General features: G+C 41.7%; 1 protein-coding gene across 1 annotated transcript; it reads right to left on the reverse strand.

Annotated features, from left to right (window-relative positions):
* Positions 1–1,780: 1,780 nt before the first annotated feature.
* LOC121540319 (nuclear receptor ROR-beta) lies at positions 1,781–22,236 on the reverse strand. Its single transcript, XM_041849100.2, has 10 exons — positions 21,879–22,236; positions 10,963–11,048; positions 8,090–8,231; positions 7,348–7,770; positions 7,111–7,232; positions 6,841–6,973; positions 3,605–3,712; positions 3,281–3,391; positions 3,042–3,154; positions 1,781–2,904 (listed from the first exon to the last, which is right to left on the reverse strand). Exons 1-10 carry the CDS (start codon positions 21,883–21,885, stop codon positions 2,743–2,745), a joined length of 1,407 nt encoding a protein of 468 aa, XP_041705034.1. The 5' UTR covers positions 21,886–22,236; the 3' UTR covers positions 1,781–2,742.
* Between the last annotated feature and the right edge of the window lie 372 nt (positions 22,237–22,608).

A 22,608-nucleotide genomic window follows, 5' to 3' on the forward strand; every position in this document is an offset into this window, starting at 1 on the left:
TATGTATTTATTTGCCTTTATTTAACCAGGTCATTGATAACGCATTCTCTTTTACAATCCAACCTGAATAATTGTATCTTACTATACATCTCCCCGCTCCCCACTCCCTCTCTCTCAATATATATATATATATATATATATATATATATATACAGTCATGGCCAAAATTGTTGGCACCCCTGAAATTTTTCCAGAAAATGAAGTATTTCTCACAGAAAAGTATTGAAATTACACATGTTTTGCTATGCACATGTTTATTTCCTTTGTGTGTATTGGAATAACACAAAAAAAAACAGGAAAAAAGCAAATTTGACATAATTTCACACAAAACAAAAAAATGGGCCGGACAAAGTTATTGGCACCCTTTCAAAATTGTGGATAAATAAGTTTGTTCCAAGCATGTGATGCTCCTTTAAACTCACCTGGGGCAAGTAACAGGTGTGGGCAATCTAAAAATCACACCTGAAAGCAGATAAAAAGGAGAGAAGTTGACTCAGTCTTTGCATTGTGTTTCTGTGTGTGCCACACTAAGCATGGAGAACAGAAAGAGGAAAAGAGAACTGTCTGAGGACTTGAGAACCAAAATTGTGGAAAAATATCAACAATCTCAAGGTTACAAGTCCATCTCCAGAGATCTAGATGTTCCTTTGTCCACAGTGCGCAACATGATCAAGAAGTTTGCAACCCATGGCACTGTAGCTAATCTCCCCTGGACGTGGACGGAAGAGAAAAATTGATGAAAGGTTGCAACGCAGGATAGTCCGGATGGTGGATAAGCAGCCCCAAACAAGTTCCAAAGAAATTCAAGCTGTCCTGCAGGCTCAGGGTGCATCAGTGTCAGCGCGAACTATACGTCGAAATTTGAATGAAATGAAAGCTATGGCAGGAGACCCAGGAGGACCCCCACTGCTGACACAGAGACATAAAAAAGCAAGACTACAGTTTGCCAAAATGTACATGAGTAAGCCAAATTCCTTCTGGGAGAACGTCTTATGGACAGATGAGACCAAGATAGAGCTTTTGGTAAAGCACATCGTTCTACTGTTTACCGAAAATGTAATGAAGCCTTCAAAGAAAAGAACACAGTACCTACAGTCAAATATGGTGGAGGTTCAAAGATGTGTTGGGGTTGTTTTGCTGCCTCTGGCACTGGGTGCCTTGACTGTGTGCAAGGCATCATGAAATCTGAGGATTACCAAAGGATTTTGGGTCGCAATGTAGGGCCCAGTGTCAGAAAGCTGGGTTTGCGTCCGAGATCATGGGTCTTCCAGCAGGACAATGACCCCAAACATACTTCAAAAAGCACCCAGAAATGGATGGCAACAAAGCGCTGGAGAGTTCTGAAGTGGCCAGCAATGAGTCCAGATCTTAATCCCATTGAACACCTGTGGAGAGATCTTAAAATTGCTGTTGGGAAAAAGGCACCCATCCAATATGAGAGACCTGGAGCAGTTTGCAAAAGAAGAGTGGTCCAAAATTCCGGGTGAGAGGTGTAAGAAGCTTATTGATGGTTATAGGAAGCGACTGATTTCAGTTATTTTTTCCAAAGGGTGTGCAACTAAATATTAAGTTAAGGGTGCCAATCATTTTGTCCGGCCCATTTTTTGAGTTTTGTGTGAAATTATGTCAAATTTGCTTTTTTCCTGTTTTTTTTGTGTTATTCCAATACACACAAAGGAAATAAACATGTGCATAGCAAAACATGTGTAATTTCAATACTTTTCTGTGAGAAATACTTCATTTTCTGGAAAAATTTCAGGGGTGCCAACAATTTTGGCCATGACTGTATATATATATATATATATTTATCCCTGTCACATTTTATTTTTATTAATTTTTTAAAATATAAGTGTATAGATAAAGAACATTTAAAAATACTTTAAAAATACTTATTTTGATTCTTCTCTCTTGCTCTCTCTAAGTGGCATTTGTAAGAGGAAAATGTAGTGGGACTGAGGTCTTTGATTGCATCAAAAAAATATCAAGAGCTCAAAAATATCAGTGTCTGAATGTGTGCCTGTAAAAATACATGTATAGGTCAGCATAAGTGCTTTGTCTTAGTGCTGTGTGTGCAAGTCTGCATGCATGGTAATAGTTGCCTTGGGTCTCTTTGTCCATGTCTTGCATGCAAAAAAAAAACGTGGCGCTTATCCATTTGATCTTGGTCCTTTTAAACAGTTTGTTCATAGGATACAAAACTGCAAAGTATGGGCACTACCAAATAAGAAACTAAAATTTAGCTGTAGAACTGCAATAAGATAAAAAATAAACATCTACACAGCAACTCCTCCAATGGGGAAGGATAGTATAGTACATTCAGTCTCAAGCCTTTCTCTGTGCTGCATGTCTGTGGGGTACATTCAAGATTATCTTACAAGGACTTGCACTGAGAACTGGAAATGAAGTCAAACTCGTTTTACAGAGGACTTCAGCTTAAGGGAGATCTCAAGCTCTCTTAGAAAAACCATCTGAGATTGCGAAAATACATTCTCAGAACCATTTTACTCCCCCCAAAATAGGCAGCATGCACCTAGTGTTGAATTTCGTAGCCTGGACTGGCTTACAGTCCAAGCAACTCCATAGGTTGGAGGTCTGAGGTGAGAGTAGTGTGTCCTAAAGTGTAGCGTGCAGGGTTGTCACAGAGCTGCTGGTTGCTTCGCTGTTGCCACATTCTTCTCCCTACCTCTCGTTCCCTACATATTTTTGTCTCTATATGAATCACTTTCATATCTAAACAGATTTTTAGTCCATTGTGGAGTCTGGGAAGGTGATTTCACTGCTGAACACCTCACGGTACAGAGGGGGGAAATTGTATGCAGTCTCCGGGTGGAGCAGGCGGAAAAACTCGAGCTTGTCAATGTGGAGATTGCAGATGGACTTCATCATGGGAAGCTTGGACACCATCTTAGAGGTAGAAGAAGAGATCGAGAGAAAGGAAAAAGCGAGACAGAAAATTCGTGTTTTTCACATTTCACCCCAAATCCATTAACAAACGCCAATCTTAGGAATAAAGGAATATATCATCATCTGCCAATGTGTACCTTTGCCAGTTTCTCCTTTGATGAGCCACCTCTGTGTAGACAATGTTGCAGAGCCAGATACACTTTCTCTTGAAGCTTCTGTACCTGTTGGCTGTCTGTCAACCATGGTCGGTCTGGAGGAAAAAGAGAGCGACAACCACAGTCAGTCTCTGCTGGTTTTCCTTCTCACATATGACTTAGTGTCTGTTTTAGAGCTGGGACATCACACCAGTCAAGGGGAGACAGTGTCAGAGGATTACCTGGTGACAGGAGAACAGAAGCACTGAACAGAGCCATCTCCTCTTCAGAGAGCTGCATACGACTCAGGCTCTTGGCCAGGTCAAACACAGCACCCACAAGGTCATCACAACCTTCGAGGAAGCAGGGGGAAAAACAGGTGTCATCAAAACAGAAACGCCTGACTTGGTTCACTTTGGAAAAATAATAAAACTAAAAAAAGGTTGACCTAGAATTTTTCGACTATGTGGGTGTGTGAATATATTTATGTATATATATATATTTTGTGTGTGTGAATATATTCTGATGGAATAATAATGATTTGGTTTCATAAAGAGGGGACTCACCAAGAGCTTTGAAGGTCTGTGCGCTGGCAAACTTGCTATCAAACAGAATAGTGTTGTTGATGGGATTGTAGGCGCGACACATGCGAATCAGAAGCACATCCAGACATCCTTAAGAGGAGACCATAAAGATATCATAAAGAATGAGAGGGGGAGAGGAAGAGGGAAAGGGAGAAAACGGGGACAAAGGATGCTCCAACATGAACACACAAACAACATGAAATAAAAAACAAATTCCATGTTGTCAGTCAATAGAATACATCCATTTCATATCACAACATCAAATGTGTTTAAATAAATTATGAATAAAATCATTTTTACAATACGATTTGTTACAATTCAAACAAAGATGATGAACAAACAGCACATAAAAGGAAAGGTAGGCGAGAAGAAAAAAAGAAGATCCATCATTAGAATAATAACTTTGTTCTTCAACATCGTTGGAAACAGAATGTGGCCTTTGCAAGATATGTTGATAATGTATGTAGCAACCTCAAGGTATATGCAAAATGTAGTGACCCTATATGCAAAATGTGACAAATACAGTATACAGTGGGGGAAAAAAGTATTTAGTCAGCCACTAATTGTGTAAGTTCTCCCACTTAAAAAGATGAGAGAGGCCTGTAATTTTCATAATAGGTACACGTCAACTATGACAGACAAATTGAGAAAAGAAAAATCCAGAACATCACATTGTAGGATTTTTAATGATTTTATTTGCAAATTATGGTGGAAAATAAGTATTTGGTCACCTACAAACAAGCAAGATTTCTGGCTCTCACAGACCTGTAACTTCTTCTTTAAGAGGCTCCTCTGTCCTCCACTCGTTACCTGTATTAATGGCACCTGTTTGAACTTGTTATCAGTATAAAAGACACCTGTCCACAACCTCAAACAGTCACACTCCAAACTCCACTATGGCCAAGACCAAAGAGCTGTCAAAGGACACCAGAAACAAAATTGTAGACCTGCACCAGGCTGGGAAGACTGAATCTGCAATAGGTAAGCAGCTTGGTCAACTGTGGGAGCAATTATTAGGAAATGGAAGACATACAAGACCACTGATAATCTCCCTCGATCTGGGGCTCCACGCAAGATCTCACCCCGTGGGGTCAAAATGATCACAAGAACGGTGAGCAAAAATCCCAGAACCACACGGGGGGACCTAGTGAATGACCTGCAGAGAGCTGGGACCAAAGTAACAAAGCCTACCATCAGTAACACACTACGCCGCAGTGCAATCCTGCAGTGCCAGACGTGTCCCCAGGCCCGTCTGAAGTTTGCGAGAGTGCATTTGGATGATCCAGAAGAGGATTGGGAGAATGTCATATGGTCATATGAAACCAAAATAGAACTTTTTGGTAAAAACTCAACTCGTCGTGTTTGGAGGACAAAGAATGCTGAGTTGCATCCAAAGAACACCATACCTACTGTGAAGCATGGGGGTGGAAACATCATGCTTTGGGGCTGTTTTTCTGCAAAGGGACCAGGACGACTGATCCGTGTAAAGGAAAGAATGAATGGGGCCATGTATCGTGAGATTTTGAGTGAAAACCTCCTTCCATCAGCAAGGGCATTGAAGATGAAACGTGGCTGGGTCTTTCAGCATGACAATGATCCCAAACACACCGCCCGGGCAACGAAGGAGTGGCTTCGTAGAGAAGCATTTCAAGGTCCTGGAGTGGCCTGGCCAGTCTCCAGATCTCAACCCCATAGAAAATCTTTGGAGGGGAGTTGAAAGTCCGTGTTGCCCAGCGACAGCCCCAAAACATCACTGCTCTAGAGGAGATCTGCATGGAGGAATGGGCCAAAATACCAGCAACAGTGTGTGAAAACCTTGTGAAGACTTACAGAAAATGTTTGACCTGTGTCATTGCCAACAAAGGGTATATAACAAAGTATTGAGAAACTTTTGTTATTGACCAAATACTTATTTTCCACCATAATTTGCAAATAAATTCATAAAAAATCCTACAATGTGATTTTCTGGATTTCTTTTCCTAATTTTGTCTGTCATAGTTGACGTGTACCTATGATGAAAATTACAGGCCTCTCTGATCTTTTTAAGTGGGAGAACTTGCACAACTGGTGGCTGACTAAATACTTTTTTCCCCCACTGTATTTGTGTTCACAAATTCGGTTAAATTGTATGTATATTCTAAAATGTAGTCCTAAGTGGCGAAGTTTGTTTGTCTAGCTGTAGACATGCATGTTTGTCAAATATACTATTGTGCATTAATGTTGTAGTACTGAAACATGTAAATGCAGTAAATGCATACATGCTCAGGTTGTGTGAACAGGAACTACAGTGGGGTCCGAAATTATTCACATGAGGAAATTATATTATTTTATACTAATATAATTGCTCAGAGAAAGAGATTTTGTTAAACAAGTAATCATTATTTTCTCAAAAAGGTAAAGGTCAGAATGATTGACATCCCTGATTTCAATACCTTTCAATACCTCACCTTGCGAGGATAACAGCCCTGAGCCTTTTTCCAAAATGTTGGAGTTGGAGAACGCATTGGAAGGGATCTTAGACCATTCCTCCATACAGAATTCTTCCAGATCCTTGATATCCTTTGTCTGCGCTTATGGACTGCTCTCTTCAATTCAAACCACAGGTTTTCAATTGGTTTAAAGTCTGGAGACTAAGCTGGCCATTGCAAAATGTTGATTTTGTGGCCAATTAACCATTTCACTCACATCAAAATCCACAAAGAAATTGTTAATTGTACACAAAATCTAAACGTTGCAATGGCAACTGTGGTTTGAATTGAAGAGAGCAGTCCATAAGCGCAGACAAAGGATATCAAGGATCTGAAAGGATTCTGTATGGAGAAATTGTCTAAGATCCCTCCCAATGCGTTCTCCAACTCCTAAAACATTTTAGAAAAAGGCTCAGTGTCGTGAGTTATTGAAAGGTATTAAAAACAGGGGTGTCAATAATGTTGACCCCTACCTTTTTAAGAAAAAAAAGTATTACTTGTTAAACAGAAGCTCTTTCTCTGCGCAATTATTTTAACATTAAATAATATAATTTCCCTTTTTTTTTGCATACAACATAGCTCAGTATTTTAATGATTTATTTTATACAGTCATTTTTGCTCATCTTTATCAAGGGTGTGAATAATTTCAGACCCCACTGTATGCTTTGAGGTCAGAGAACGCTGTTATATGAGGCCATGGAATAGAGTTGTGAAATGCACTCATCTTATGGCCTAACAATAGGTACTGACCTGCTTTGAGAAGAATGACCTGGTCGTTCTGACAGAGATCCAGGAATCCAGTGATGCGCTTGGCAAACTCCACCACGTACTGGATGGCATTGGTGAGGTGGATGGCACACTGCTGCCACATGACCTCCGCAGACTGAAAGAGAGAACAAAGGGATGCCCATGATAGATATGACATTGGGAATAGCACATAGTGGTGTAAGAGTAACTAGGTCACAGGTCACAGAGTACTAGGTCACTGAGTTAATCTTGGTACAGGACGTTGATGTTAACCTTGCTCTGGAAGCTGCGTGTCTCCTCAGGGGTGTACAGGGACCAGACGAGCCTCTTCAGCTCCTCACTGCCGTACTGACTGGTCTCTATGTGAGACTTTACCACACTAGCAGTTATACGCTCTGGAAATGGACAAGACAAGTATGGGTTAGCTTTCAACCACACTCAATGAAAAATGATATAGTGTTAGTTATAGTGACATACAGCAGATGGTGATAGAGTGACAGTTCCACTTACCAATCTCGAGCATGGAGAACCCCTCGGGTAGAGGGTTGAGCAGCGCGTGTGTAAACAGGCCGGACTCGTGCAGCAGCTGGTACTCATGCTTGATGTGGTGGTTGCTGTCTCCGAAGTCCAGTCCATTCTGTTCGGGCGAGCTTTGAGAGGAGGAGCTGCTGCCCCCCATCATTTCCAGATTGCAGTACTCTCTTTCGGCGCCCTCTGGTGTCAGGGGCAGGTCACACAGCAGGCCATCCGGCAGGGTGATGTCATCAAGGTCGCTGAGGGCGGCACTGGAGCCTCTGCTGTCTGCCCGGCCATGACCTCCGACCTCGCCTCCCTCCTCGCGGGCGGCAGTTAACTCCTGGGACGCCTGGTGCTTCTGGACCTCAGCATACAGGCTGTCTCTCTGCTTTTTGGACATGCGGCCAAACTTCACAGCTGTACCAGGAAAGGAGATAAAGAGTCAGTCAATAACCAGGGAATGAATTATGAGCTCATACAGTAAGTCCATATGGAGCTAATATAGAACTTGAACAATTCCAAATATAGAAGAAAATCCACTGATCATTTAACTTCATTGCATCACTGCTGTCTCTCAGGCATGATTCCAGCAGTGATTTTACACAGTGTAACACAACTCCACATTTGGCCTTTCAATAAGACCCAGAGAGCCCTAGCGTCTGGTGAAGAGACAGACAGACAGTGGTCCCCTCTGGACTGACCTTGCTGTGTGTGTGTGTGTGTGTTTCACACTCACCATCACGGCTCATGCCTAGGGCCAGGCACTTCTGCAGCCGGCAGTGTTGGCAGCGATTCCGATTGGTGCGGTCAATCAGACAGTTCCTCTGCCGTGAACAGGAGTATATAGCATTGTTCTGCTGGCTGCGTCGGAAGAAGCCCTGCAAACACACACACAAGCACAAACACCATCAGGGAGGCAGGAAACCTAGCGGTTAGAGCGTTTGGCCAGTAACCGATAGGTTGCTAGTTCGAATCCCCGAGCCGACTAGGTGAAAAATCTGTCGATCTGTCGATCGCCGTCAATAATGGCTGATCCCTGGCCGTGATCCCACTCTCAGGGGGAGTGGGATATGCAAAAAACACATTTCCATTTCACACCACACACTTGTACAGGTTACACACTTGTACAAGTGTGAAACAGGACACATACAGTGGGGAGAACAAGTATTTGATACACTGCTGATTTTGCAGGTTTTCCTACTTACAAAGAATGTAGAGGTCTGTAATTTTTATCATAGGTACACTTCAACTGTGAGAGACGGAATCTAAAACAAAAATCCAGAAAATCACATTGTGTGATTTTTAAGTAATTAATTTGCATTTTATTGCATGACAAAAGTATTTGATACATCAGAAAAGCAGAACTTAATATTTGGTACAGAAACCTTAGTTTGCAATTACAGAGATCATACGTTTCCTGTAGGTCTTGACCAGGTTTGCACACACTGCAGCAGGGATTTTGGCCCACTCCTCCATACAGACCTTCTCCAGATCCTTCAGGTTTCGGGGCTGTCGCTGGGCAATCCGGACTTTCAGCTCCCTCCAAAGATTTTCTATTGGGTTCAGGTCTGGAGACTGGCTAGGCCACTCCAGGACCTTGAGATGCTTCTTACGGAGACACTCCTTAGTTGCCCTGGCTGTGTGTTTCGGGTCGTTGTCATGCTGGAAGACCCAGCCACGACCCATCTTCAATGCTCTTACTGAGGGAAGGAGGTTGTTGGCCAAGATCTCGCGATACATGGCCCCATCCATCCTCCCCTCAATACGGTGCAGTCGTCCTGTCGCCTTTGCAGAAAAGCATCCCCAAAGAATGATGTTTCCACCTCCATGCTTCACGGTTGGGATGGTGTTCTTGGGGTTGTACTCATCCTTCTTCTTCCTCCAAACACGGCGAGTGGAGTTTAGACCAAAAGCTCTATTTTTGTCTCATCAGACCACATGACCTTCTCCCATTCCTCCTCTGGATCATCCAGATGGTCATTGGCAAACTTCAGACGGCCTGGACATGCGCTGGCTTGAGCAGGGGGACATTGCGTGCGCTGCAGGATTTTAATCTATGATGGCGTAGTGTGTTACTAATGGTTTTCTTTGAGACTGTGGTCCCAGCTCTCTTCAGGTCATTGACCAGGTCCTGCCTGTCATGAGCCCTCTCACTCCACCGGGTTACCACCTTAATGTGTTTCCACTATCTTCCACTCTGCTCATCTCTCTCTCTCTACTCAGCCTAACGAGCTCCACCTGTCCCTGCTCTGCTCGGCTCTAATTACTCTGCCAGCTGCGCTGCATTACCCACTAACCTCTCCCAGTATTTAAAGTCCCGTCTCTCAGCTCTCCTTTGTCAGATCGTCTGCAAAGCTCACACCCGGAACCTGTGTGCTCGCGCTTCTGGCTCACCCTTGTTTTGTGACCCCGGACCTGCCTGATTCTTGGATACTCTTCTGCCCCAGGAAAACCAGACCTGCTTTCTGCCATTTCGACTCCTGACTACTCTTCGACCCCGGTAACTCTGACCAGCCTTCTGCCTTGCTACAACGTATTTGGATTTCCCTTGAACTGTACTTCTGCCTTGTTTCATCCGCCCCGTTGTGTCTGTGTTTCCTCCCCCCCCAGGACTTCTGGACCACCAACCCCCGGCGTCATCGGACGCACCGCTGCCACTGGGGGGGGGCACAGACCCAGCACATTGGACGGGATAACCCCTGGAGCCTTCACTCACTCCCTACTGCCCTTTTCCCTTAAGTTTTAATAAACTTTCTGGTGTGACGCAATTGTGGTCCTCTTGTCGTCTGTCTGAACCGTGACACTGCCGTGTAGTTCTGGGCTGATCCCTCACCTTCCTCATGATCATTGATGCCCCACGAGGTGAGATCTTGCATGGAGCCCCAGACCGAGGGTGATTGACCGTCATCTTGAACTTCTTCCATTTTCTAATAATTGCGCCAACAGTTGTTGCCTTCTCACCAAGCTGCTTGCCTATTGTCCTGTAGCCCATCCCAGCCTTGTGCAGGTCTACAATTTTATCCCTGATGTCCTTACACAGCTCTCTGGTCTTGGCCATTGTGGAGAGGTTGGAGTCTGTTTGATTGAGTGTGTGGACAGGTGTCTTTTATACAAGTAACGAGTACAAACAGGTGCAGTTAATACAGGTAATGAGTGGAGAACAGGAGGGCTTCTTAAAGAAAAACTAACAGGTCTGTGAGAGCCGGAATTCTTACTGGTTGGTAGGTGATCAAATACTTATGTCATGCAATAAAATGCAAATTAATTACTTAAAAATCATACAATGTGATTTTCTGGATTTTTGTTTTAGATTCCGTCTCTCACAGTTGAAGTGTACCTATGATAAAAATTACGGACCTCTACATGCTTTGTAAGTAGGAAAACCTGCAAAATCGGCAGTGTATCAAATACTTGTTCTCCCCACTGTAAGCTTGACCTATTTGACCATGAATACAGGTGCAGGGAGGGATGGGCACTGGGCAAGGGCATACAATATATAAATAGTCTAAATTGATTTAATTTGCTGTGGGTATTCTTGAGGGATGACAGTATGCAGAACTAAAATAGAACACTTGGAGTAATTATATCTCTGAGATTGAGGTTGCTCACCTTGCAGCCTTCGCAGGTGATTACGCCATAGTGGATCCCTGATGACTTGTCCCCGCAGATCTTGCAGGGTATTACTTCAATTTGTGCTGGAAGTAGAGAGAGAGGAGGAACATTTAGTACATTGCAAACTTAACACATTTGAACATGTTAGGTGGATGTGGATTATTGAGTGGTGCTTTATAAAAGTTGTTCAATAGCAGTGTTCAGACTGAAAGCCCTGATTGTGATTTAAGACTCACTAGACTAGATAATAAAATATAATTTGATGGTGTCTTGGGTTGGGTTTTGATCTCTATATGATATGGTCCTTAGGAACTGTGCCAGAACTGTTAGAGAAAGTGCAGGACAGGTGGAGATATACCTTCCCTATCAAATAAGAAGGGATAGAAACATCTGTTCAATCTTTACTCCCAACTGCCCTGATTTTGAACTCAACAGAAACACTATACTCCGAGTCGATATTCACGTCATAAGAAGGAATTCCCCTTGACCACACAAATTGGGGAAAACAAACATTCTTTACCATTGACCTCCATTGTAAAAGTGGCAACTTCATCGTAACATCTTTTATGATACAGAAATGACAAAACATGTCAAAAAACTGCTGTGTTGTTTCATGTACATGTAACCAGCTAAAAAATCCCGACCTACGGTTCGCAATGCTCCCACATAGGGAAATAGAGCCTGCGAGAAGAGCCCTGTGGCTTCAGGCTATTCGTCGTGGGAGAGTGGGAAATGTGGGGAACCTGTGCCCAAGTAGGCTACACGTAGCTATGCCTGTGGAAAACATTTCATCACAGGTAAGACATTGTTTAGTATAGTCTGTTTGTATCTCCACTCACTACTTGTAGCTGTATAGTCTGTTGTTTGTGTTGTTGGTCTTGGCTAGCTTAATGTTCTGGTCGGTAGCTAGCTAAAGCTCACTCACGTGGCTGCTAGCACCGTCATGAAAAGGGGCATGGGGGAAGCCCAACAATATAATGTTTTTCTAAGTAGTGAGAACGCTTGGGCAGAAGCAGGCAATCTTTAGACATGTTGTACTTTTCTTAAATGTAGTTTTGTAATTGACTAAAATAAGCAGACAACAAGAAAATTGCATTTTAAAAAGGTAAAGGTTTTGCTGTGAGCCAATGGGGTAAGCTAGGTAACCACAGGTTGTTTTCCCCACAGACGTGCGGGGCCGAGACATTTTATCTAATACCGACTGGGACTATCAGAGCCAAAAGCCAATTTGCAGCATTTTGCAGAAGAAAAAATATCCATACTGGCGATACGAATATATAATTTATTCATATAAACAGAAAGTTTAACAGTGTGTGTAACAGTGTGTGCACAGCCCTGAGCCCTCTCTCCCTGGAACAGGCTGCTCTTTTCATTATACCAGAGTAGCAGGTCAATTGCATTTACTGGGCCTGGGGTTATAAAGTTTCACTGTTCCTCCTCCAGGGTGAATTAAATGTTAGGAGGTTAACAAAAGCCCCCGCTTCAGGAGAGCCTCCTCCGCTACACAAGATAAAATGGCTACTCTCAAAAAACAATTGGTTGTTTTTCTGTGTTCGCTTTGACTGCTGGCTGTGTTAAAATATTTTTTTCTAAACTATTTTGTATTACAGTGACGCAAGACTTTAGGTAACATTTACTTTGCAAGCAGCAACTGGATTAACTGCCCTTTACCAGCTCATCAGAAAACAACTCACGTCCAACCAATCACCCGAGTGAGCTTGTGGCTAGATATAGTAAGTGCGTCACACATGGGGAGCAAAGCAAATGACCCAACTATAAAGTGGAAATCTCAGCTTCATAGATAGGAAGGAAGAATGCTCAACAACTACTGCTTTGTGAGTGGGAGTCTTTGCATAATGTGAGTGAGATATTTGAGTGGTTTCCCAGGATATAATTCCTACTGACCTACAAAAAGTAAATAGGGAAATAAATAAATAAAGGCAGTGGAAAAAAACCTCTCTCTCGCTGCACTCTCTCGCTACCCCATCTAGTGCCCCTGGCCCCCACCCTCTCCCTGTTATATAACTGCTGTCTGGCCGAGTTCCACAAACACACTCATTCAGGGGAGGTGACCCTAGCAACGCCGTGACGAGCCTACCCCTTCCCTCCCCTCCCCTATCGCTCCCATTGGTTGCCGGGAGCATAGCTTTGTCGCTGATATGTTAACTGACATGCTGCTTAGCTGCGTGGAACAGTCAGGCTATGAGAGAGGAGGAGCTGTTCTACTGACACACTTTCCAATTCAGCAAGGGGGAGGCACTTTGGTTGGCAGCCTCGCAAGTAATCTGATTTCTTTCTTTCCTGTTTTAAGGTGGAACCAAACCTGATTCAATCACTGACAGGGGAATGGAAATGTTCACAGGCTTAAGAAAACAGTCTATGTTTGATTAGTGAAAGATTGATGAGCACTTTAGAAACTGTAGAGTAAATACAGGTGTATCGACATCCATTTTCCACTTATGTAACACCAGGGAGTGCGAGAGAATTTTAAACATATCTGCAGTATATTCTGAAGGGGCCCTGATTGTAACTTACACTGGTGCTCAACTTGGGGAAGCATGTCAAGTATTTGAGTGCATTTTCAGCTGTCTCAGAGCAGTTCATAGAACTAGTTCTACCCCTAGCATGACCACAGAGTCATACAGGAGTGTTATGGGCTGTCTAGACAAGTCATAGTTACATAATGGGTCATGGCTTCAAAACCTGAACCCTTTTCACACAACTCAAATGGATGACTAATTCATTTCAGGACATTTTAATCACGTGAAAGTATATGGCATGTAAAGTACACACAGCACCATACAGTATGTAGCACTATGGGGCAGTGCAGAATGTCAGCAAAGTTCCTGGACATTGTTTCAAGAATGATGAGTTCTCGTGGGCCTTCCTTTTCTGGTTTGGTCAGTGGGTCAGGGACGTTTGACCTGAAGTCATGCTCTGCCAACAAGTTTAAGCAAAGGTCTTTTACTCTCATAAATGCACTCTCTCTAAGAAGACTTATCTCAAAGAAACCAAAAAGTAATAACTATGTAATAACCGTTGCACCATGGTAAATACAAGGTAATTAGTGGGCAGTAAAATAAAGTGTAGCCAATATGAGTAAGATAAGATGATATAGGATACATATAGAGGAACCAGTTAAAAAATAATTCATATTACGGGAGGGTACTGATGTTGCAATAGCCTTTTACTAAGTGGGAGAGGAGTGTTGTGAAATTGTTGTTGAATAAATTATTATCAAATAACTCTTCATGTATAATCTAGTTCAAACCAAGCAAGGCGATACTCAGTGGTGTGTCCAAATTCTGAAATCTGATAGGTTGTCTCTGAATATATTGATAATTTTGAGCAAGACGCGCACCGACAGCAAGACTCATCAATCTCACCGGAGAAAGAATCAGAGCGAGCGAAACCGCTCTGATACTAAGACAGAGGGGCGCTGTTTGCCTCGCTCTGATGTTTTCTCTGGTCAAATAGATTCAGCGTCTTGCAAATTGAAGAGAAATTATGAAGCACAGATAGACACAAATTTGAAATATTTTATACGTTTGTTTATTTTTTTATTGTTAACATTTTGGGGGAAGCCTGGCTTCCCTTGGTACCCATGAATACACATCACCTTGTAGAAAAATTATGATAGCTAAACACTGCACAATTTAAACACGTTCCCAAAACACCTGTAAATATTGGACTATAAATTGTGCCTTTCTGTATTATACTTATGCAAAAATGTTTATTCTATTCTACTGAGCCATTTACTTTCTGTTCATATTCTTATATTTGATTATTTGTTATTGGTGCTGCATTGTCGAGAAGGAACCTGCAAGTAAGCATTTATGTGGAGGGTGTATAGCATGTGTATCCCGTACATACGACTAATAAAACTTGAAACCTGAACTAGGCTGAACGCAATTACACTTATGGTGGTTGTAATAGATGTCCCTTTCCATTCAAATGGCAGGTGCTGGACTTATTTTGGAGTAGACGAACGTGCGCAGGTAACCTACATAACCTACTTTTTTAAGTGATTTGTTTGACAATCAGATGAAAACATTATGACTGGTTGTGTTCATGACACATTAAAAGGTCATACATTTTTAAAGTTAAATTAAATGTCTTAACTATTAAGCCTATAAAATAATGTTGTGCACGTGCAATTATTATATTGAAAAAATCCACCTATTGAAAAAATCCCCCTAAACTGGGTCTGTGCCCCACCTTGGCCACCCCATTCAAAATGTTCAGGACACGCCACTGGTGATAATAATGTACAATACTAGCTAGCAAATTCACACTGCTTCAAAAAGTGCAGACAATTTTCATGCTATAATATGCAGACAATTGTGATTGTAGGTGGGAAATGATTAGAGTTTTAGCGCAGTGAAGCAGTTAGTGGTACTGTCATACTTCTTTCACATAGGATTTACGATATGTTGCCTGTAAATAAAAAAAAGGGCAATGTTTATATGACCCCCTTACAAACAGGCCATTCACCTTCCATATAGCCATTGCTTAAGGCCACAGGCTGAAATGACATTTTTATCATCTACCTATGCATTTTGAGATTTGTTGCTATCTTCGTCCATTAATATCAGTATTTTCAAAAAGTAAACATAAAAATATCAAAAACTTGATTAAAATCTATATTTAGTTTATTTAGTTTATCATACAACTGTCATCAACATTTTAATTAATTTTAACCACTTTAAAATGGACATACATCAATAACTGCAAGCTCACTACATTAAATTACACATAATTTAAATGCCCATTTCATAGAGAATGTTACAAATTGGACTATATTAAGTAACTTACTTTGAGGAGATGACGATTGGGTCTAAATAGGCATTTGGTAGTCTAAATACAGTGTACTTGTCTTTAACTGGTATTTCCCAAAAGTCAGACTCTTCCTACATGCAAACTCATTTTTCTAAGCGTCAAAAGCATTTGCATTCACCAGCTTTTGTGTGGTTATCCTTAGATATATTATCCAGACTTGCTCAGAGAGAATTGTTGATATGTTGTAAATTTTTAATTCTAGATAACATTTTCTTTGGAAAAATGCACAAAAAATACATTTTATGTACATGTCTTCAGTATTTTACAGATAGAAAGATGAAAAATGTATTTATCCAAATCTGCTCTGGACAACTCAGGTCCTGGAGTGTCTTAACAAAATGAAACTTTAGGCTGACTTCATCCAGTGTCCACCCAAATATATTTGTGTGATATGCAAATATGCACATATTTAATGAGTTATTGCCTAATTAGCATATTTGTATTACACATTTCTAGAACATGTTATTACAAAAAAGTCTGATGAAAGTTGATTGTAAAAATACCCTATTAAGGTGTGGTGCCTGGCCTTAAATTGGCAACTCACAACTTGAGCAAGAGACATTCAACTTTGACCCTGTTGTTGTGACCATTGTCATGGTAACCTGACGTGACAGCAAGCAGCATGATCAAGTTCTAAATTCCTCCGATAGGACAGAAGAGAATGCACTGCTTTCATTTCTTCACATTCACAAAAGTAAGTTAGCAGTTCGCCATACTTGTTGCAGGCTTCGATTTCCTACTTAACTCGATTTAATGTGGGGCTGTAAAACTCAATTTTCCACCCCCATGCTATGGTGGCTAGATTCTTCTGGACGTTGTGTACAGCAGGGATAAACAACAGACTGGTGCAACCTGTTTGGCTGAATGCAGTACATAACACATAGCCACCCAAGACAGTAGGGGAGCGGCAGGGGCAGGTAGCCTACATGCAACACACTGGCAAGGATATTCAACTGAAAGATCCACCACCAAATTTTACAGTAGATATATGGTTATTTGAATTAGGCCCACAGAATTATACCTACGGAGGAGCGGCTTCTATGGAGGAACTTTTAATGTCTTTTAACTACAGAGTTGGCTTAACTTTGGACCAGAGAAGCTAGCTAGCTAACAACCTTGTGTGTGCACAGTGGCACCAGAATAAAAAATTATTATTGTAGTTAATAAATCTAATGTGAAATGTGGTAACTATAGTATCCCTAACTAGCATTGAAAAAGTTAATCCATTATTCTCTAATTACAAATCTCTCTCCCTATCTTCTGAATCATGCTTGTAACGTCAGTAGGCTACAGCTATGCTTCGGGGGGGAGGGGCAGGTAGCATACACGCACACACAGGCAAATATTTTCAGCAGGCAGGCAGACACTGGAAGAAGTCAGTCTGTTTGCTTGTCCCAGCAGTAAAGCCTGCAGTCACAGATTATTTTCTCTCTTATCTTACCTAACCAAACATCTCACAGGGAGTCTGAAGGTCCTATTTACCTTCTACTTTGTATTTACTTGACATACTATATGTTTAACCTCGAAGCAGTACCGCATAGCGATATACTTTAGCACAAACGCTACAGCCAGAGCGTTTAACCTACATTGCATATGCAATAAGGGTGCTTTAAGGTATTTATAATATGGAACACCTTGTGTGAGGTGCTCTTGTCCTAGAGCTTTATTGCAGGGTTAAGGGGACATTTAGTTCATAAAACATAACCCTATCTCTAGGCTGGGCTGCTGATGGGGCCTTCAACTACAGTACCTAGCTAGCACCTGTTTTCTAAACAGTTGTGTGGATAGTGATAACTTCTCCCTCTCTCTCTCCACTTCAGTGTGACCTACAGACACAAAGTACTCTGTGAGAGGGTATGACTGATACAGAGCCCCACTCTTTAAATATGCACAGGAGTGAGTAATTCCTCTGTAGGAGTAAAAGGAGTGGACTGAGAGTGGACTTAGAGGCCCTAAGGCAGGAGTGTATGGTGCCAATGATGGTGACTGATGATCTAGCCTAGCTACATTAGGTAACAATCTGTGTTACTGTGTTACTAATAAATATTGTACTGTTTGTTTGTTTCCCAATACTTAAACCTTATTTTTTCATTTTTTCATTTACAGTCGATGCTTTGACAGTTTTGCATTGAATTTCAGCATTTATTCTTGTTTTATGGGTGTGGTTTGTGGCTTTATTTTTGGCATAAGAAACATCCATTTCTCTTTTGCGCTTTATGTATTTTACTCCACTGCCATATAGTGGGGGAAAAAAGTATTTAGTCAGCCACCAATTGTGCAAGTTCTCCCACTTAAAAAGATGAGAGAGGCCTGTAATTTTCATCATAGGTACACGTCAACTATGACAGACAAATTGAGAAAAGAAATCCAGAAAATCACATTGTAGGATTTTTTATGAATTTATTTGAAAATTATGGTGGAAAATAAGTATTTGGTCACCCACAAACAAGCAAGATTTCTGGCTCTCACAGACCTGTAACTTCTTCTTTAAGAGGCTCCTCTGTCCTCCACTCATTACCTGTATTAATGGCACCTGTTTGATCATGTTATCAGTATAAAAGACACCTGTGCACAACCTCAAACAGTCACACTCCAAACTCCACTATGGCCAAGACCAAAGAGCTGTCAAAGGACACCAGAAACAAAATTGTAGACCTGCACCAGGCTGGGAAGACTGAATCTGCAATAGGTAAGCAGCTTGGTTTGAAGAAATCAACTGTGGGAGCAATTATTAGGAAATGGAAGACATACAAGACCACTGATAATCTCCCTCGATCTGGGGCTCCACGCAAGATCTCACCCCGTGGGGTCAAAATGATCACAAGAACGGTGAGCAAAAATCCCAGAACCACACGGGGGGACCTAGTGAATGACCTGCAGAGAGCTGGGACCAAAGTAACAAAGCCTACCATCAGTAACACACTACGCGCCAGGGACTCAAATCCTGCAGTGCCAGACGTGTCCCCCTGCTTAAGCCAGTACATGTCCAGGCCCGTCTGAAGTTTGCTAGAGTGCATTTGGATGATCCAGAAGAGGATTGGGAGAATGTCATATGGTCAGATGAAACCAAAATATAACTTTTTGGTAAAAACTCAACTCGGTCGTGTTTGGAGGACAAAGAATGCTGAGTTGCATCCAAAGAACACCATACCTACTGTGAAGCATGGAGGTGGAAACATCATGCTTTGGGGCTGTTTTTCTGCAAAGGGACCAGGACGACTGATCCGTGTAAAGGAAAGAATGAATGGGGCCATGTATCGTGAGATTTTGAGTGAAAACCTCTTTCCATCAGCAAGGGCATTGAAGATGAAACGTGGCTGGGTCTTTCAGCATGACAATGATCCCAAACACACCGCCCGGGCAACGAAGGAGTGGCTTCGTAAGAAGCATTTCAAGGTCCTGGAGTGGCCTAGCCAGTCTCTAGATCTCAACCCCATAGAAAATCTTTGGAGGGGAGTTGAAAGTCCGTGTTGCCCAGCGACAGCCCCAAAACATCACTGCTCTAGAGGAGATCTGCATGGAGGAATGGGCCAAAATACCAGCAACAGTGTGTGAAAACCTTGTGAAGACTTACAGAAAACGTTTGACCTGTGTCATTGCCAACAAAGGGTATATAACAAAGTATTGAGAAACTTTTGTTATTGACCAAATACTTATTTTCCACCATAATTTGCAAATAAATTCATAAAAAATCCTACAATGTGATTTTCTGGAGAAAAAAAATCTCATTTTGTCTGTCATAGTTGACGTGTACCTATGATGAAAATTACAGGCCTCTCTCATCTTTTTAAGTGGGAGAACTTGCACAATTGGTGGCTGACTAAATACTTTTTTTCCCCACTGTATATAAATTCTGAAATGAACCATATAGTATGGTGTGGTCATCCCCACCACTGGAACACATTTAGGGCTGTGCTACAACCACAGTTCCACACAACATATATAACTCCATGTCTATTTGGCTCTGCTCCCAGACAAATAGTCAGACTGTGCTTTGGGACAGCAGTTTTTCATTATAGCCTGTAGGCTTTATCTGGGGCCCAGAGTTTTTTCATACTGTATAGGGAATCAAAGGATGATGCCAATCCAGCCTAGGCAGGGTTAAAGCTCCTGGGAGTGGAAAGTTAGCAGTTAGTTGTCAGAGAGAGGCACCTTAACACATACTGTCGCCCCACTGTGAACATCTCCTGACAGATAGTGACTTTGAGCTTGATCAACAGTGCCCTTGGGAGCAGAGAGCTGCCGTCACTGCTCTACTTTGTCTTTGATCCCTTGCTAAAACTATACTCAACATGGCTGTAGCACTTCAGACAGTGTGGCAGACAGAGTTCTCTTCTCACGTTTTAGGAGAAGTGCACTTCATAAAAGTCATTGCTACAATGGCTAAAGCCATTGAGTTTACAGCAGCCCTGCCATTGGCACCTGAGGGTCCATCCATAGTTACAGAGGTGTGGATTACCGGAGAGAATGCGAGCCAGGATTTATATAATCGATTCTACTATATATTGATGCAAGCAGTAGTTGAAAACAAATGTGTGACATAGATTCTGGTTAATGTAATCAAGTAGCTAAGCTCACAATGGAAACTGAGTGAGGGCTTAAGGTGTCCTGCTGAGAGGTGAATGTAGGCTACTGGTTGTTGGTCCCCATATCCTGCTGCGACTCAGCATAGAAAGTGCATCCTGCACAACATGGCCCCTGGGCCTCTTGGACACATGATCTGGCTCCAAGTGCTATACGGCTACATTCTTTTCGCATACTAAATGTTAAGATATGTAAAATTCGGATGAATATTTTGGATAAAAGATATTCACAATTATCTGCAGAAAAAAACTGTCTGATAAAGTGTGGTCTAAAATGTGGTCTTTTGGCTTTTGTAAATCAATTATTTGCCATATGATACAAAGAATTGCCTACCAAATAATAAGTGGCCTATAATAAACTTTGAATATGCCTTGTAGGTAAAGGAGTTTACTTGTACACCAGTAAAGGCTCTGTTGTTGACAGACAACCCGCATGGGTTTGCACATGCCATGAAACCTCTGCTCTGCCATCCCCTAGTAGTCACTGAAAATGTCTTCAGATTTAAGTAATGATAGGCTAATGCTAATAGTTTGCCTTAGAAATGACGATAACCCTCAGAAGCCATGCCACCCACCCATCCTCCACCCCTCTCTGAACGCTGTGTAATCCTCAATGACAGAACTAGGTCAATGGAACAGCGGATTCTACCTCACACAGTCTGCCATGCCGGGATGCAGAAAACAACAACAACATGGCTCAACACGCGATATCAAATACACGCCCACGCACCACCAGTAGGACTGACACGAAATCAGCACTCTCAAGTTTTGAGGAGTTGGGGAAAAAATTAAAATATTGTGGTATTTTTATATAATATTAATAAATATATGTTATATGATCAAGTTCATTATGGCCAACAGTACTAATGAAAATAAAACCTACCTACATTCAGAATGACAAACAAAGCTGAACAAACAGAATCTGTAGGCCTAATAACAAATAGATTACACGATTATGTAATGTTTTTCATGAGTCTTTGGAAAGCCATTTCAATCACTCTCCCCCCTCCCTTTTCTTACATAACCAAAAAAGCTTGCTGCCAATCGCTGGCAAAGACAAACAAATCACCATCTAAGTTTATCTGCAGACTAAGCTATAGCCTATGGGACATTTTTACTTGAATTTGATGTACTTTTTAAAAGTGCAGATTTAAAAGTGCAGTGGTTTTCTTTTTCTAAATTAACTTTGTAAAATATCCTGACGGAGCACATAGAGTTGGCTACTTGATTATTTGTCTTAAAACATGTCATATCTCATGGCCAAACAGTCCGTTTAAGCTTATATGAGATCTGCGTCGTCGTTCATTCCCAAGCGCACCCAGTTTGAACAAATGCACTTCAGGTCTGACAGTTCAGTAGGCTATTTCAAAGTAATGTGTCTATCACAGTTTACATTATTACCATACAAAACTGTCACTTTAATGAGCAAAACACAGACATAAACATATATGCTATAAATGTTTTTAATGATTAGAATACATGTAAACGTACCTCTCATATTCTTGCTGTATTATATTTGAGTCGCAAAATAAAACGGAGGAATATAAAGACGATATACGCCTTTTCGCTCCGAAAAGGAGCTGTTGAAAGTAAAAACAACAAATCCTAATATGTTTTCTAATAGCTGGTCTGTGAAACAAACAAAATATCAAACGAATAGGTTAAGATTGTTAACGTATTTACTCCGTGTAGCACAAGTATTCTTCCTGTGATTCAGCGTGGACTGTTCGCAATAAAATATTGTGGCCAACTCCTGGTCTTCCCACCTCGTTCCTGTACTAGTGCTCACTGTCTCTTATCGCTCGTTGCTGTAACCTTCTTTCGGCGCGTGGACTCTCACATGATCTCCCTCTACTTGGCCTGCCGCTTGGTAAGGAGAACGGCGCGCGCCCCCTTCCGCGCGCTTAAGGAGGATCGGGCTCTCGCGTGCGTGGGAAAGTGTGGGTGTGAGTGACAGGACCAACATCGTGGGAAGTTTTCCTACTAGGGTTTTCTTTTCCTCATTAAAATATTAATACATGCTATGATTCAGACATGTGTAAAAAGTAGGTTGTCTCAAATAGACCTAAGCACAGAATTGCTCTGATTGTGCGTTTTGCTTTTTTCTCTTCTCCCACTACAAGGCTATTTTGTTATCAAATAATAAGCACTTTATATACGTAGGCTATATGTACATTGATAGTTATGTATTCACAAATCAAACCTATCTAATATCAAACTT

Source organism: Coregonus clupeaformis, chromosome 26 (assembly GCF_020615455.1).
Source record: "Coregonus clupeaformis isolate EN_2021a chromosome 26, ASM2061545v1, whole genome shotgun sequence".
NCBI classification, from domain to species: Eukaryota; Metazoa; Chordata; class Actinopteri; order Salmoniformes; family Salmonidae; genus Coregonus; species Coregonus clupeaformis.

Coding starts and splice junctions, on each gene's coding strand:
- LOC121540319 (XM_041849100.2), bottom strand. Junction 8,232..10,962: donor TCACCTGCGAAGGCTGCAAG/GTGAGCAACCTC, acceptor GTGTGTTTGCAG/GGCTTCTTCCGACGCAGCCA. Junction 3,392..3,604: donor ACAGACCTTCAAAGCTCTTG/GTGAGTCCCCTC, acceptor GCTTCCTCGAAG/GTTGTGATGACCTTGTGGGT.